Consider the following 16239-nt stretch of genomic DNA (forward strand, 5'->3'; position numbering starts at 1 on the left):
CACTTTTGTTTAACAAAAAAGGTGTACAACAGAAAATTACCCCGAAGTACATCACCAGGAAGTCAAGAGGAACATCTCGACACTGCAAATAAAGCCATAGATTAGAAAGGCAGGCAGTGTTTTTCAAGTTTAGCATTAATGTTTTTCCTAGTTTTCTCCCTTTATATTTATTTTCTGTTCACCTTTTTATTTTTTCATTGCATTACCACTGCACTGTCAAAGATGACATTTACAGCATGTTCATGCTTCAATCTAGATGAGTAACAACTTTTCCAGTATGGTTTACAAATATTGTAACTTCTTTGGCAACAACAGTCGGTTAAAATCTGACAATAGCCTTCTTTTAAGCTAAAAACTGATTAACTAAATAAATTTATCCTGAAGGACATACATGATATTGTGCATTTCATTTATAGTTAAGGAGACAGTTTACGCACAGGGATTTCATGGGCATAATATCAGTTTCCTCAAATGATACCTATAATTTGGACATGAAATGTTTCCACATCCAAGGATATATGAGCTATATCATCAGCATCTGTTATTACTGAGGTTTTTGCTTCAATTTTACTTTCGTTAAATCTTCATGATGTAATCCTCCATGGTATTCTCCAATTTGAGATTCTAAACTGCTTTTGATTTGGTTGTAAATTATGTTTGAGAATACTCCATACACACTGTTCAGAAAGGTTATTCCTCTATAATTATCTTGGTTAGTTTTTATTTCCTTCTTTAAATATTGTATGAATCATTTTCAAGGCCCAGTGCTGCAGAATTTTCTTTGTGACTCACATTTGAATTAGATGTTGATGGAAATTTACAAACACAGGTTTTACATTTTCGACTAGTACTCTAACTGTGGTTTCTGCCTCACTGATAACTGGAGGATTTATTTGATCATCATTTCAGCTCATCTTCATCGATGCACAAGTCACGTAAGTGGCATCAAACATAAAGACTTGGACCAGGCAGTCATACAACACCAGACACAGTCTCCTGGCCAATAATGCTATATGCACATTTTTTTGAATTATGATTTTGACTTCAGGTCTTGATGGTTTATCCAGTCTTGGTCGCATTATTCACTTCACCATCTGTATTTCTTTCTGGGATTTATTGGGTCTAACTCTTCTGCTGCAATTAATTTAGTAGTCAACTCTTTTAGTGTTGATGGATCTTCCTAATAATTTCATGTAGTGCTCCATATTTTAATCAACATATTTGAGCCAAATTTTCTCTCTTTTTATTGGAAGGTCTTTCCCTTTTTGTTGGTGTCAGTTATCTGTTTTTACAATTTAATGGTCTGATCCTGAGTCTACTACCCTCAAGAATCTTACACTGTGAATTTACCAGGGATGGAATTTCTCCATCCAGACTTGGTCCAGCTGCCATTCACACTTTACAAGGTTTCAATATTTTAAAGTCTTTAATTTGTGGAGTTTCCTTTTAAAATATTTTAATTTAGGAAAAAGATTACGTACTCTACACATTTAAATCATTCTTTAACCATTTTTATTGGTCCACTTATATTGATCCCTCTGCTAGGTAATATAATAATAATGTATTATCACACATAAAATGTAAATTACCAGTAACACGTGTGTAGTAGTAAAACAGGGATTAAAATGCTTAACATTATAAAACAAACCTGCATACGAAGTATTCTCTCCATCAGGCAATGTATATCATAATATGACCACATATCAGCAGCGTATACAAAAGTATTAAGAGATAAACAGGTATGAAGATAAAAAAGGATTTAATTCTACCTAGTTCAAGATTAAAATAGCAAACCAAAGTACAGATTTTAAAAAGAAAGTTGCGTGATTGACTCATAAATGGTGTGCCATTCTCTTTCAAAGTAATAATGTAGCATAAAACATCTCTTTCAAAGTAGTAATGCAGGAAACAAAAAAAAAAAAAAAAAAAAATCAGTATATTGTTGTGACTGTGTCACAGTTTCTCTGCGATGTGATGTGGAAGAGTCAAGATATGAGCAATTGGCAACATGTCCTTTTAGTATTGGTTTCTACATACAACACATAAGTACAAGCACTGTTAATGTTTTTTCTTTGAATGTGTTTGCTGTTTGGGCAGCATACATGTACACTACACTTATTTACAGTCAAAGACATGAAAAATATGTTTTCATGTAGGTACTGTTCTGTCTTTAGGAAGCAAATGTTTCATTTTAGGTTGTTACTTTTATTGAAGAAACTTACTTCTACCCACATATTAGAACAAATTCTATGTAATGAAAATGATATTTTGGTCTAATCTGATAAAATGAACATCATATGTAATTATAACTGCACTGAAAGCAAATAATAGGAAAACAGGAGTACTTTGAGCTGAATAGAAAGGCATTGTTAATTAAATATTTTCTCTGTTACAGGAAAGGCAATAGTAGGGAAAAAAGGAGGGTGAGAGGGGGAGGGAGGAGGCAGGGGCAGAGAAGGGGGGAAGGAGGGAAGGAGAGGGAGAGGGGGAGGGGGAGGGAAGGAGAGAGGGAGGGGGGAGGGAAGGAGAGGGGGGAGGGAAGGAGGGAGGGAGGGAGGGAGGGAGAGTCCTTGACAGAATCAAAATCAGTTTTAAAACCTGTATTCCTAGACATATAAGACACAGAAAATAAGGCACAGCTACTAACTATTTCTCACTACCTCTATGCACCTTGTTTATCCAAACTAGAGTTTGGATCAACTTTTCTTTCCATCCAGCATCAGTTTACTTTATTTAATTCACTTTCAATAAATTATTTTTAATTTAAAAGAATTAGAAGTTCACTTATGGTTCTCAGTCAGTGTATTTTTCAGCACTTATTCAATAATTCCTGTTTTTCTGGCTGCTAATTGAGCATACTTAACAAATATGAAAAGAGTTTCATATGCTACTCCTTGTACAACAAAATCACAAGTACCAAATTTAACAGCTAAAACATTAGAAAGAAAAGTATGGAGTCAGGATCTGTTTTAGAATTTCACCAATAAATTTGTAAATTTATCCTACCTTCTTTCAGGCACTTTCGAACTTCCATAGCTTCATAACGTAAACCTGCACTGTTGTTGAAATTAAAAGGTTTTGATGCTGTTGGCAACATGAAATCATAGTTCTTTTCTGGTGTTGATAAACTTGTAGGACACCAGAAGCTCGGCAACTGCACACACAATGGAAAACTATTATTATCACTGGAAATTATATAAATGTTTTGTAACACATATTTACCATTTAGCTACATAAAATATGACACTGACTAATTTGGATGCTCAGGCAGGGAGTGAATGAAGAAAAAAAAGACAGTAATGTTTAAAACAAACAAATTTATCACACTAGTTGTGTCTGGAAGGGAATACAATGAGTAATTTTGGGAATCAGGAAACTAATATAAATCAGTGCGAGACAACTTGCAACTGACTCATTATTTTTTCAAGATAAGTTTAGTTTTGAACACTGTGTTGTCTTGTTTTGCTTCACATAATTTGGATTGAGTTTTCTTGGTTCCATTAAAGATAGATAATTTTATAACAGCAAGCTTTCCTTTCATCAGTTCTCTTAAGAAAAATATAAAACATAGTTACATCATAAGCAGAAAACAGCACACAACAAGTACTTCAAACAATCCTTTCCTATCATACAAAACAATCTTCATTTTGTAGTGCCACCATCGTTTAAGACAGGGAAAGTTAGTTTTGTGCAATATTCTGAGCACAAGTTAGAGCCAGGTGTGGGCCGGATTGCAGTGAGTTACTCATACCAACAGTTGCGAAGTAGAAAAGAGGCCACAGGGCCATCAGATTGCTGAAAGAGTATACGTAGTGGTTTTGCATGTCGCAAATCACAGGCAGAAGGGGCCCACTGGCCAACCTAATGTGTTACGAGTACGTGACGCGAAGTGGCGCGTATGGCAAAACAGAGGCGCACAGCCGCGTATAAATAGGTGCGGGTTTCTAACGAGATTCATTCAAGTGTGGCAGCTCTCCTGGGTGGTGGGGTGTGTCACACCACCAACTACATGCAGAAGCAGATGGGGCGCCAGTGTTCCAAGCCACGGTGGGTCGCTGGTTCGACCCTCTGAGGTCAGCGCGGGGGGTCCGTAGCCAGCCTGGACTGTCGTGTTGACTTCAACACATCCCGGAGGCATCCCGAGGTGAGGGCCGCAGATTTGGATGCCAGATCGCAGGCGCTTGTTGTCACCGTGATCGCAGCCACGCCAGCGAGGGAACATGGCGCGCACCATCTAGCAGTTGTCAGCAGGCCACTCAGCGGCTCCTCGTAGTGGTGCTGAGGCAATGAGGAGGGGGACAGCCGAGTCGGCAGCCAGCGCATCACAATGCCATTGAAACTCCGCGGCTGGCCAAGGCCGGCTTGACACAGCATTGCATTGCACGGGCCGCTGGGGTGCTTCCTCAGCATTGCGGGGCCCTGTGACGCAGACCGAGGTATACATGGGCACTGTGGTTGGAAAACATAAGTCACTTGGAAAGCTCGGATGAGTCTAATACGGTGACTTCTACCTCTTCCCACTACATTTGGTGTCAGAATAGCGTCTGTCCAGTACGACGTTCAAGCACTCCGCCTGCATTACACTCACAAGTTGTGAGTTTTGACAAGTTTTCTTTTGAGTGTTGGATATTTTCTTTCTTGTTTGTGTTTTTAGTATGGCCTGCCAGGAGCCACATTTTAGATGTTTTGTGTAGGTATATTATTATTATTATTATTATTATTATTATTATTATTATTAGTAGTAGTAGTAGTAGTAGTAGTAGTAGTAGTAGTAGTTGTTGTTGTTGTTTGAGAATAGTGTATTTGGGGCAGTAAGATTTATTATTATTATTATTTTTTCATGGCATTTACTTTTGTATTGGTTTGAGTATGATGTTACAGAGTATGATGATACCGAGGAGTAAGGAGTTGGGTTATTCTTGTACTTAAATGTTTTGTTTCAGAACTAACTGGGAACAAAAACAACACAATAGCAGGGTCAGGGATGCGAGGTGTGTCGGAACCAGAAGTGGTATGGATTTTGTTGGAAAAAGTAGCACAATTGACAGCAGACAATACATAGTTGAGAAATGAATTAACATCTAGAAGTGAGTGGGAAACCGCATCTGATCAGTCGTTGTTGCCTAGAGTGCAGGGGACTGATCCAGCTGCTGCGAGTTTGATTATTCAATTTTCTGGCAAGGTGCCTGAGGATGTGGGTTCGTTTGTGGAGGACTTGGAGACTTCAGTGGTGATGGATGGTTGGTCTCATGAGCAGTTGTTACATATAGCCAAGATTAGATTAATGGGTGAAACAAATACATATTATGGTGTTCTGAGGCCTTAAGGAATGCAGGACAGTTTAAGCAGTTAAAGGAAGGGCTTTTACAAAGGCACAAAAAACAGAATAGCACTTGGTACTTTGGAGAGAGGTTAAGTAAAATGCCAAAGAGGCAGGGGGAGACGATAGAGAAATTTACAGACAGGATAAGGGAAATTAATGAGTATACTTACGAGTTTGGTCAGAGCGATGAAGCGAATGATGTTCTGTTGCAGGAGGTTGAGCAAAGGGCACTTTATGTATTTTTGAGAGGGTTACCGGCACATATGCCACAGAAATTGCGTGAAGGGATTTCGAAAGCTTTGTATTCGGTCATTCAGCTGTCAATTCAACGTGAGGAAATAGATGTGGCAACAGGGGTACGCAAGAGGCAAACAGTGTTTGTAGCAGGTGTGAAATGTTTTAAGTGTGGTTGTATGGGACATGTGCACAGGCAATGTACCCAGCCACCGAGGAATAAAGGAAGGGGTGGAAATCGGCAGCGGGGAGGATGGAGAAGTGGAGATAGGAGAGGTGGACAAGCGTTAAACGGCAGAGGGGGCCCAAGACCCACCTAAGGTAGCTCTCGTTTAATTTCAATGCTACGAATACGTACGCAGAGGTGGAATGTTCAGTGGTACGATCCAAAGGAACTAAAAAGTTTAAGATTTTGTTGGACACAGGGGTGCAAGTGTCAGTGGCTACTAGGAATATAATGGGACGAAGGAAGCTAGACCCACCACGTTATAGGTTGCGCGGAGTAGGGGATAAGGAGGTCACGCCTTTGGGGTCGGTAACAGTTGATTTTCAAATAGAGAAAGTCCGATTTAATGCATGCATGGAGGTAGTACCATGGGTAAGCGAGGTCTATGACATGATCCTAGCAGTAGATTTCTTGCATCAACATCATGCCAAAACTGACCTTGGACAATGAACAGTGGAACTTGGAGGAATGTTATTTCAGCTAGGGAAAACTGTTGTCAATGCAGAGCTGTCGCGAGGGGCATTCAACATAATGAACAAACCAATTGAACAGTGTACATTAGCATTAAGGCTTAACTCGCATGAGTGTGTGTCTAGTGCCACTGGGAAGTCGCTTTGGGTAGGTGTGGAGTAAAATCTACCTGTGGGTACAGTATGTGTTATTGAACCATTACAGGATAATGAAGTTTTGGGTCCATTGGGTTGTTTTGTGAATTGTAGTATTGTACGTGTACAACGAGCGAGTAGTTCGCATGAACGTTGATAATTTTAGAGCTGTAGATGAGAATTTAAGAAAGGAATTTTAGTAGCAAATCTGGATGTGCCAGATGACGAAGACTGGTGTTCGAGAGGTAGGTGAAGCGATCAACCACTAGCTGCTGATAGAACTGCATTGCATGATAAAATTAAGCATTTGAAAGGAGGAGAAAGAGAGCATATGGAAGAATTATTGTGGGAATTTAAGAATTTGTTATTTCCACACGGGCCGTTACCAGCAACTTCATCAGTTCAACACAGGATACCGACAGGGAATTAAGCACCTGTTTACTGTAAACCATAAAGAATACCGAGGTATTTGCAGCCGATTGTGGAGGATTTCATTGATCAGCAGGTTGCGGACGGTATTATAGAGCATAGTAATAGTTGCTGGGGAGTGGGCATTGTCATTGTGCCTAAAAAACCTATGGATGGAACTAAGAAATACACGTTCTGTTGTGACTACTGATACCTCAATAATAAGACAGTAACAAACACATATCCCATTCCAAACATATCGGAGACTTTGGATCGTTTAGGACAGTGCCAGTACTTTTCTACGATGGATTTGACAAATGGTTATCATCAGTTAGAGGTGGCTCCAGAGGATCGTCCAAAAACTGTTTTCTCTACTCCTGAAGGCCATTGCCAGTACACTCTGGCAACTTTTCAGAGGTTGCTAGACAGTGTCTTGAGGGGTTTGAAACCATGACAGTGTCTGGTCTATTTGAATGACATTATAGTGTTTTCAAGTAGTATGAAGCAACATAGACAGTGGTTAAGGGAAGTCTTTATGAGGTTAAGAGCAGCTCATTTGACGTTGAGTCTGGAGAAGTGTCATTTTGCATTAGAAGAAGTAAAATATTTGGGTCATATTATCAGTAAGGACGGAGTGCAAACAGATCCGAGGTTGGTACAGGCTGTAAGGGATTTTCGGGAACCGAAAACAGTTAAGGATGTGCAGTCATTCATCAGAATTTGCAATTTATATTGACATTTTGTGAAGGGTTTTGCAGATTTAGCACAGCCGTTGACACGATTGTTACAGAGGGGTATGAAATTTGAGTGGACAGAAGAGTGTCAGAAAGCATTTGACAAACTGAAAGAAGTGCTAACATCAAGTCCGGTTCTTGTGTTTCCAGATTTTCAAAAGGAGTTTATACTAGCATGTGATGCATTGAATCAAGCATTATGGTGTGTTCTTAGTCAGGAAATTGATGGGAAAGAACATCCTGTAGCCTGTGCATCTAGGCAGTTGAATGCAGCAGAGAGGAATTACTCAACAACTGAGAGGGACATTGTTAGTGTAATCTATGAAATCACATATTTTAAATGTTCTTTATATGTGAGAAGATTTCGGGTAGTGACAGATCATGTGCATTGAAGTGGTTGTTGGGGTTGAAGGATCTGTCCGTCAGGCTCGCTAGATGGCCTTTAAGGTTTAGTGAATTTGACTATGATGTGGTGCACAAGCCTCGGAAGAAGCACGGTAATGCGGAGGCACTGAGTAGGTAGGTGGCAAAAGTAGAAGTCATAGGTTATGACCTAGCGGTATGGCAAGAATTACAGGACGCGGACAACAATTTTATATTGTATCAGACACAGCCACAATTTAATATGTATGATGGTCTTCTGAGCAGGGAAACGAAGTTAGGGCCAAGGGTAGCAGTGCCAGCAAAGTTGAGGGAAGATGTTTTAAAGGAAGCACATGATCACGTGTTATCTTGTTATGGAGGTGTAGAGCGATGAATAGGAGAGTTGTGGAGAGGTATTGGTGGAGAGGTAGGAAAGTAGATGTGGATCAGTATGTCAAGAATTGTGCACCATGTGCGTAGAGAGCAGATTTGAGCTGGAAACAGGTACAGCTACAACGATTACCAGAAGCGACATGTCCATTTTCCTTGCTGGGGACTGATGTCTTACGACCTATCATGCGAACACCATCAGGGAACAGATTCATTCTGAAAATAATAGATCATTTTTCAATGTATGTGGAGATAGTGGCTGTGCCAAATCAACAGGCAGCAGTGGTCGCACATGTGTTAGTAAAGAAGTGGATTTTGAGGGTTTGGTGTACTGGAAACAATAATTACTGATGAAGGGACCAACTTCAGGTCAGACTTAATGAAGGAACTGTGTAAATTGTTGAGTGTAAAGAAGTTGAGGATGAGTGCATTGCATCCACAGGCAAACGCAAGGACAGAACGCGTGCACAGAACAATTGGGAAGATGTTGAGTTTTTACGTGGATTCTCATCACCATCAGTGGGACGAGTATTTGAAATATAATGTATGAGCATACAATGCAAAACTCCATACAAATACCGGTTTGTCTCCATATGAGGTAGTGTACGGGCGAAAAATGCTGTCGCTGTTTGATTTGGTGAAGTTACAGAAAGGAAGGACCGGGGGATCTGTACCTCAATTTGCAAGGACAATTCAGGATGTTTGGAAACAGGTACAAAAGGCGAATACAAAGGCTTTGGAAAGGCAGGAAGACGCAGTAAAGCAGAAAGGAAGTTTACTGCAAAATAGAGTGGGGCAATGGGTAATGCTGTCCAGCTCCTATACACAAAAAGGGAAAACGAAGAAGTTCCTCACGAGGTACCAAGGGCCATACCAAGTTGTTGAAACCACATCCCCCGTTAATGTTAAGCTTCAGCTGCTAACTAGAACAAAAATAGCACAAATTGGGCAGTTTGTGATTCCAGGTGTGTCACAGGAAGCAAAGAGGAAGAAAAAGAGAGTGAAGAGAGGTGCTAAGCACAGAGGAAACCAGGAAGATAGAGTACGGCATGAAGTACCATATGCTTTGCAATCCAGAAAGTAGTAGAGTATTTGTAGTTTTCTTTTTTTTCCGTGTTGTGTAGCATTGGGTTTGCGTAAAGTAATTAGACATTGTAGTTTCACATGTTGTATGTATTTTCAAATATAGCTTGCTGCAGACAGCAGTCCTTTTGAAGAGGGAGTAAGGGTGATGGCGATCCCTGTCCTCAGGTCATTGAAAATGGAAGTGTAGCGTCTGACATATGTGGAGTGTTGTTGAAGGAGAAATAAAACACAGTTCTGGAGAAATAAATGCGTCTGAGTGAATTTTGTGACAAAGGTGTAATAAATATGTGTTGAACGATGTCAGAGTCATACGATTCCCTGTTTAAATTTTTAGTTATCGACAGTGCTGGGTCAGGAATGTCTTGTTTTATTGCACCAGTTCATATAATGTAAATTTAAGGATGAAAGTAGTCACACAATCGGTGCTGAGTTTGGATAAAAAATAGTGAATGTTGGAGGAAAATCTGTGAAGCTACAAATACGGGAAACGTGCGTGGTGCAGTTATTTTTAGCCAGAGGGGAAAGGAACAGAATGTCCAGGGGACATTGTGGAGCCAAAGTTGCGCTTGCAACAGGTTGGGATGCATTGAATCTTCTCCACCTACGAGAATTTGGTAGTAGTAGCAAGTTGTTTTGAGCGGGGAGTATTTGCAGAAGTGAAATGTATAGAGCTTGAGGGGAGCAGAATTTTAATCAATGGAACCAAGTGTGACATAATAGGACCAACCTTCCACCTGCCAGCGTCAGTTTCAGGAGTCATGCAATTGAATGTTACGGCAGCCACAGTTGTACTGGCCAGAAGCCACTTTTAGAGTTTTTTCCAAGGCGGAATCTGACCTTGTTAAACCAAACTCTGGAGCCACGTCTGTTGAGATCCGTAAACCAGTTCATTTTAGAGCAAGAGGGGCGCATATCAGCCAAACAGCTTGTGCAACATGTCGCTCAGTGCAGGGAAAGATAAAAGCAAATAATGATCATTTTGAGCACCTCTGTGCCAAGTGTCATTGCAGCCTTAACTGTGTTATGTGTTGTTTTATTTCTGATCAGGTGGAGAGCTCATTCCAAGAGGGAACCAAGGGTAGTCTAAGTCCCAGTGGATTGGATACTGAGGGCACGAGACAAGTAGGTAAGGGGTTGATCGAGCAGTGGTTGTCCAGTAAGGAATTTTTACGTTTTGTTTCATGTCATGGTTTTAAGGGGCACTAGACCACATTTAAGTTTTCTAATAGTAAGAAAATATGTCATAGGTGCCAACCCAAACAAGTTGAGAGATAGTTAGGGGTCGACCCAGGGACCGGGTCTTTCTGAAGAGGGGAATAATGTAGCAGCACCACCGTTTCAGATAGGGAAAGTTAGTTTTGTGCAATAATCTGAGCACAAGTTACAGCCAGGTGTCGGACTGCAGTGAGTTACGCATACCAACAGTTGCGAAGTAGAATAGAGGCCACAAGGCCGTCAAATTTCTGAAAGAGTACACATAGCAGTTATGCATGTTGAGAATCACAGGCAGAAGGGGACCACTGGCCAACCTAGCGTGTTATGAGTACGTGACGCGAAGCGGTGCATATGGCAAAACAGAGGTGCACACCCGCGTATAAATAGGTGCAGGTTTCTAACGAGATTCATTCAAGTGTGGCAGCTCTCCTGGATGGCGGGGTGTGTCACACCACCAGCTACATGCAACAGCAGATGGGGCACCAATGTTCCAGTCCACAGTGGGTCGCTGGTTCAACTCTTTGAGGCCAACGAGGGGTCTGCAGCCAGCCAGCAGCGGGCCACTCCACGGTTCACTACTGCGGGCAGTCGTCCTGGCTTCCAACACACGCCGGAGGCATCCCGAGGCGAGGACCGCAGATTCAGATGCCAGATCACAGGCACTTCTTGTTGCTGAGATCTCAGCCATGTCGTCGAGGGAACACAGTGTGGGCCATCTTGCAGTTGTCAGTGGGCCACTCTGTGGCTCCTCAGAGTGGCGCTGAGGCGACGAGGATGGGGACAGCAGAGTCAGCAGCTGGCGCATCCTGATGCGATCGGAACTCCACAGCTGGCCAAGGCCGGCTCTACACAGTATTGCATTGCATGGGCCACTGGGGGGCTTCCTCAGCATTACGGGGCACTGTGACGCAGACCGAGGTGCATGAGGGCACTGTGGTTGGAAACAATAAATCATTTGGAAAGCTCGGACGAGCCTTAATATTGTGCCTTCTACCTCTTCCTGCTACATTTGGTCATCCTGATTTATACGGTGGCAGGAGCTCTGACTACAATTTTTAATATATTGCTTCATTGATAAATATAGAACTGTCTGCCCTCAAACCAAAAAGTTTCACAGAATAAATTAATAAATAGCAATAATAATTCTGTTGTAGTTAGTTCTGAGACTGTTCCAGTGCTAGTGTGATCCTTTGTCACTTGGTCGATTTATTAAAAACAGGTTTGTATGTTCAGTATGGCGAATTAAGAAAACTGCACACACCAAGTACTGACAATTCTCAATTCTCATACACACTTGCCACCCTTTTACACCAGAAGATGCTCATTCCCACATCCCACAGGCCACATATATGAAAATGAGCAGTCATTTTTGAATGCAGAAGATCTCACACACATGTAAAGACTAACAGTATTCTCTTCATATAGCTTGCTCTCCTATCAGATGACAAATAATCACACTACAATTCTCTCTCTGCCCCCTCTCCTTCACAATATTCTCCTATGTAATGTCTACCTATCCTTTGTCACTCCCACTGGCAATCGCCTTTTCACACATTCACAGATCGTGGGCAAGAGAGCTAATTTGCAAGACCTGTTCCTTATACTCAGAAGCAGGTTCCCTTGTAAAAGCAACTGTGTCATAACCTTCATTTTCATGACCACGAGTCAGTTATATATTAGCCATTGCCAAGGTCTGTTTCATGCAAGCATGTTGTTCAGTAATATACAGTTAACTTCAACAACTGCCTTCAACAACTGCTTCATAATTCACAACCTGCAAGTCGTTGTCCACACTGGCACTACTTTCACAACAATCTCTGCCCACTGCAGTTAGATTGCAACACTGGGAGTATTTTCTGTGCATTTAAGTAGTTCTGTGAAAATATCCCTTTACTCCTTCATGTAGTCTTTGAAGAAGTAAATGCAGAAATAGTCTTTGAATGAGAATGTGCAGAAATAAAAATGAGGAGGGGGAAGAGGATATTCAGACTAGCCAATTTCATACCTTTTATAATTTCTAGTAGCCCTATTTTGTAAGCAGAATAAAACAGCAATGAAGAAATGTCTCCTCCATAAAACCTACACTTAAACTGCAGTTAATTAGACTTATGTTTAATTCTACAGCCTAGCCTCCAAATAAGTAGCTGTAACGATAATCAAGTGTTATCAACAGAGTTCACCTCTGCCACTGTCAGGTGGTAAATGACAGCCATAGCCTTGCTGCTATACAGCTGCAGTGCTGGCTGTGAAGTCACTGGTGCTCATTTCCTCACCAAATATGGCAGTGATTTTGTCCCGTGGTCATTGCACCCACTTCACCATCATGATGGCCAGGTTCCAAGCTATGCTGAGACGCAAACCACGACCCTTACTGTTGGTGTTTTCAGATGTTTTTATTCCTACGTCTTTTATAATGCTATCTCAGGATCTGTTTGTCCTCATGACAACAGAAGTTTCATCGAAGATAATCCTGGGCTGATTTTCTGAATCATGTTCTGCCATGGTTGATTTTTTCAGATAGCATAGGGGTAAACACCTCATCTTCCACCTGGATTTGCTCTACAGTGTGTACTGTTTGCCTGACAGAAGTGACAGTGACATGGTATCTTTTACACTCCTGGCATTCTGAGCCCTAGTTGTTAAAACTGGCCAACATTTGATTGGACGAGTTATAAAATTGGTGTAATGGTACAGGCAGCCTCCAATAGCCTGCTTCATGGTCAAGACTGAGGCAAATAGTGCGTCAAAAAAGACACTCTGACTGATGACTGCAAGTGTATTACGTCCAAATTTGAATTTTGGAAAAGTGATAAAAAACTTATAATGGAGGAATTTCCACATGGTGTTATATGCAGACCATCTTTCAGGGCCATAAGCTTAGAAACACTGTTAAAGAATGAATATGGTGAATCCGAGAATAGTGCTTGATGGGAATTCCACAACCATGTGGGATGTCACAACAGCCATGCATAGTGTGTGTTAAGGAAATAAAATAGCCACAAGAGCTGTTTAACATTCCACAGGAAAACTGTTACAAATATTAAAAAAATGTCTCGTTAATCAGCTCTAAACATCACACACAAAATTGCAACAGTTATCTCATGATAAGTTTTATCTGCCCTAAGAACCAAAGAATATACCAAAGCAGTTTCAGCTAGCTCTCTCTTGGAGAACAAGGAAAGAAAAGTTAGCTTAAACAAACCATAAATTTATAAGAATGTGGCCTAGATCTTCTAATCAAACAGTGCTGGTTATCAGTAGCAGGGGGGGGGGGGGGGGGGGGGGGGAGATAGAAGGAGACATCAGAGCAAACATACAAATAAAAAAAATGTAGCCAGAGAGAAATAAAGATGCAAGACCACATTAATTGCAGTTGAATTTACTAGCAGAATGTGACAATGGAACAAGCAGCAAGACACTGTACGTTATTGTGAAATATACATAAACTGGTCGAGCGTGGATGTGGGAAATGGAAATTAATCTTCCAGGAAAATGCCTCTGATGAAAAATTAATCTAATGTAGAAGGTGACAAATTTTAAATGGTACCTATGATTTCCTTAACAGAATGACAATAAATGTTGAGACTGTGTGAATTAACTCCTGAAGGAAGTCGTCATGGGCTGTAGTTGCTCATGTTCTCCAACTCTTTAACCCCTTGTAAAAAGTTGGAGAATATGAGCTATTACAGCTTTTATGATTCCTAAAGCTGCTCTTTCTAACATATGGCAGAGGGATACCAAATTTTTTTTAGAGGCAAAGAAGGACACACATGAAAAGCAACTTCAATGCCAGCAGGAGAGCTGAACACATCTTTGTATAAGATGGAAATGTAAGAGCAAAAAATTGCTTAGTTATTCCAAATACAGAGCAAACACTATAGACTTTCACTTAATAATTTTGCAGATTCCACAAATGCCTGTACCAGTGCAAGAGTGTGCAATTCAGACCTTAAGTATTTGTAAAACATATACAGGATGGCTATATGTTTACAACCACATAACAGTAGTTTTATCTTTTGTACAGTAATACATGAACATTGTGTACACTTAGCTTTTTTTTGATTTATGATGAAGTATATTGCTTTGTAAAATATGAAGAAAGGAAAGAACAGCTTAACCTTAATGACACTTGCCAGACAAGAAGCACAAAGCAAGGGAAAGAAAAAGATGTGTTCTGCAAGGGTATCATCACTAAGCAGTTAATAATAATAATAATAATAATAATAATAATAAATTGCCTATAATTGCCTATAAATATCTAGGATACAGACAAAAAATAGGAATAGATACCCAGAATTAAATTTTTTAACAGAACAACGACTAGCTGATCAGATCCGTGGTGGTGGTTGTTGGTATGTTTAAGGGGGGCTAAACAGCGAAGGTCATCAGTCCCCCGTTCCAAAATCAGGCGAGCCGAAAATCTACGGAGCAGATAAAAACCAAAGGGGGGGGGGGGGGGGGACGTTCCCCCAGGCGCTAAAAGAACACAAATGCAGCAAGAAACACTACAGACAAGAACAGGACAGAGGAACACCAGACAGAAAGAAACAGAAGAAAGGAGGATGGCCGGAGACTGGTTGACTGACCATGAGAAAAAAAAAGGGAAAGAGTCAACCATCGGACGGCACACCAGAACAGCAACAGACACAAGGACAAAAGACACAGAAAGGGAAAGGCGCAGGACTTCCCTAAATCGAACCATAAAAAGGACTACTACGGATAAAATGTAAAACAGTGTCAGCCATGGAGGCATCGTCGGATAAAACCAAAGCCAAAGTGCCCGGGAGATTAAAAGATTGCCGGAGTGTGCGCAATCGAGGACACTCCAGCAAAATGTGGCCGACCGTCAGCCGGGACCCACACCGACACAAGGGGGGATCCTCCTGACGCAACAGATGGCGCGTCAGATGGTGCGTCAGGTATGTATGGCCGATGCGCAGCCGACACAGGACTACCGAGTCCCTCCGAGAAGCCCGCAGGGAGGAACGCCACACATCGGTCGTCTCCTTGACAGCCCGCAGTTTATTCGGGGCTGTCATGCCACGCCACTCAGCAGCCCACATCCCAATCAGCTTACGGCGCAACACCAGCTGCTGGTCGCGAGCCGTAAGGCCGATCTCCAAAGCCGGGGCGTCGATCGCCCCTTTGGCCAGCCTGTCTACACGTTCGTTCCCTGGGATGCCAACATGACCGGGCGTCCAAACCAGGACCACCGAACGACCAGAACGGGCAATGGCGGAAACAGACTCCTGAATGGAGGACACCAAAGGAGAGGAGGGATAGCAGCGGTCGATGGCCTGAAGGCTGCTCAGGGAGTCACTGCAGATGAGGACGGGCCTACCTGAGCAGAAACGTATATGCTCAAGAGCGCGCAATATGGCCACCAGCTCTGCAGTAAAAATACTGCTGCCAGCCGGCAAGGAGCGCTGCTCAACATGGGCACCATGAGCAAAAGAGTAGGCAGTGCGACCATCAACCAGGGAACCATCAGTGTAGACAGTCTCACAGTCCGAAAATGAGGCGAGGAGAGCAAGAAAACGGCGACGGAGGGCCACAGGCGGAACCGAGTCCTTGGGTCCCTGTGCCAAGTCCAGACGGACGGACGGCCGGGACAAACAGCAGGGAGGCGGAGGTGCACGGACCCGGAAGGGAGGC

The 16239-nt window shown here is 41.9% G+C and overlaps 1 protein-coding gene across 1 annotated transcript in view; it reads right to left on the minus strand.

Moving 5' to 3' along the window:
• LOC124622003 (trans-1,2-dihydrobenzene-1,2-diol dehydrogenase-like) overlaps positions 1–16239 on the minus strand; it is a 119693-nt gene that overhangs the window by 14782 nt on the left and 88672 nt on the right. The window contains exon 5 of the mRNA XM_047147553.1: positions 3007–3154. Coding sequence (XP_047003509.1) covers positions 3007–3154 — 148 coding nt within the window. The remainder of the gene's footprint in view (positions 1–3006; positions 3155–16239) is intronic.

The sequence above is a fragment of the Schistocerca americana genome, chromosome 7 (assembly GCF_021461395.2).
Source record: "Schistocerca americana isolate TAMUIC-IGC-003095 chromosome 7, iqSchAmer2.1, whole genome shotgun sequence".
Taxonomy (NCBI): Eukaryota; Metazoa; Arthropoda; class Insecta; order Orthoptera; family Acrididae; genus Schistocerca; species Schistocerca americana.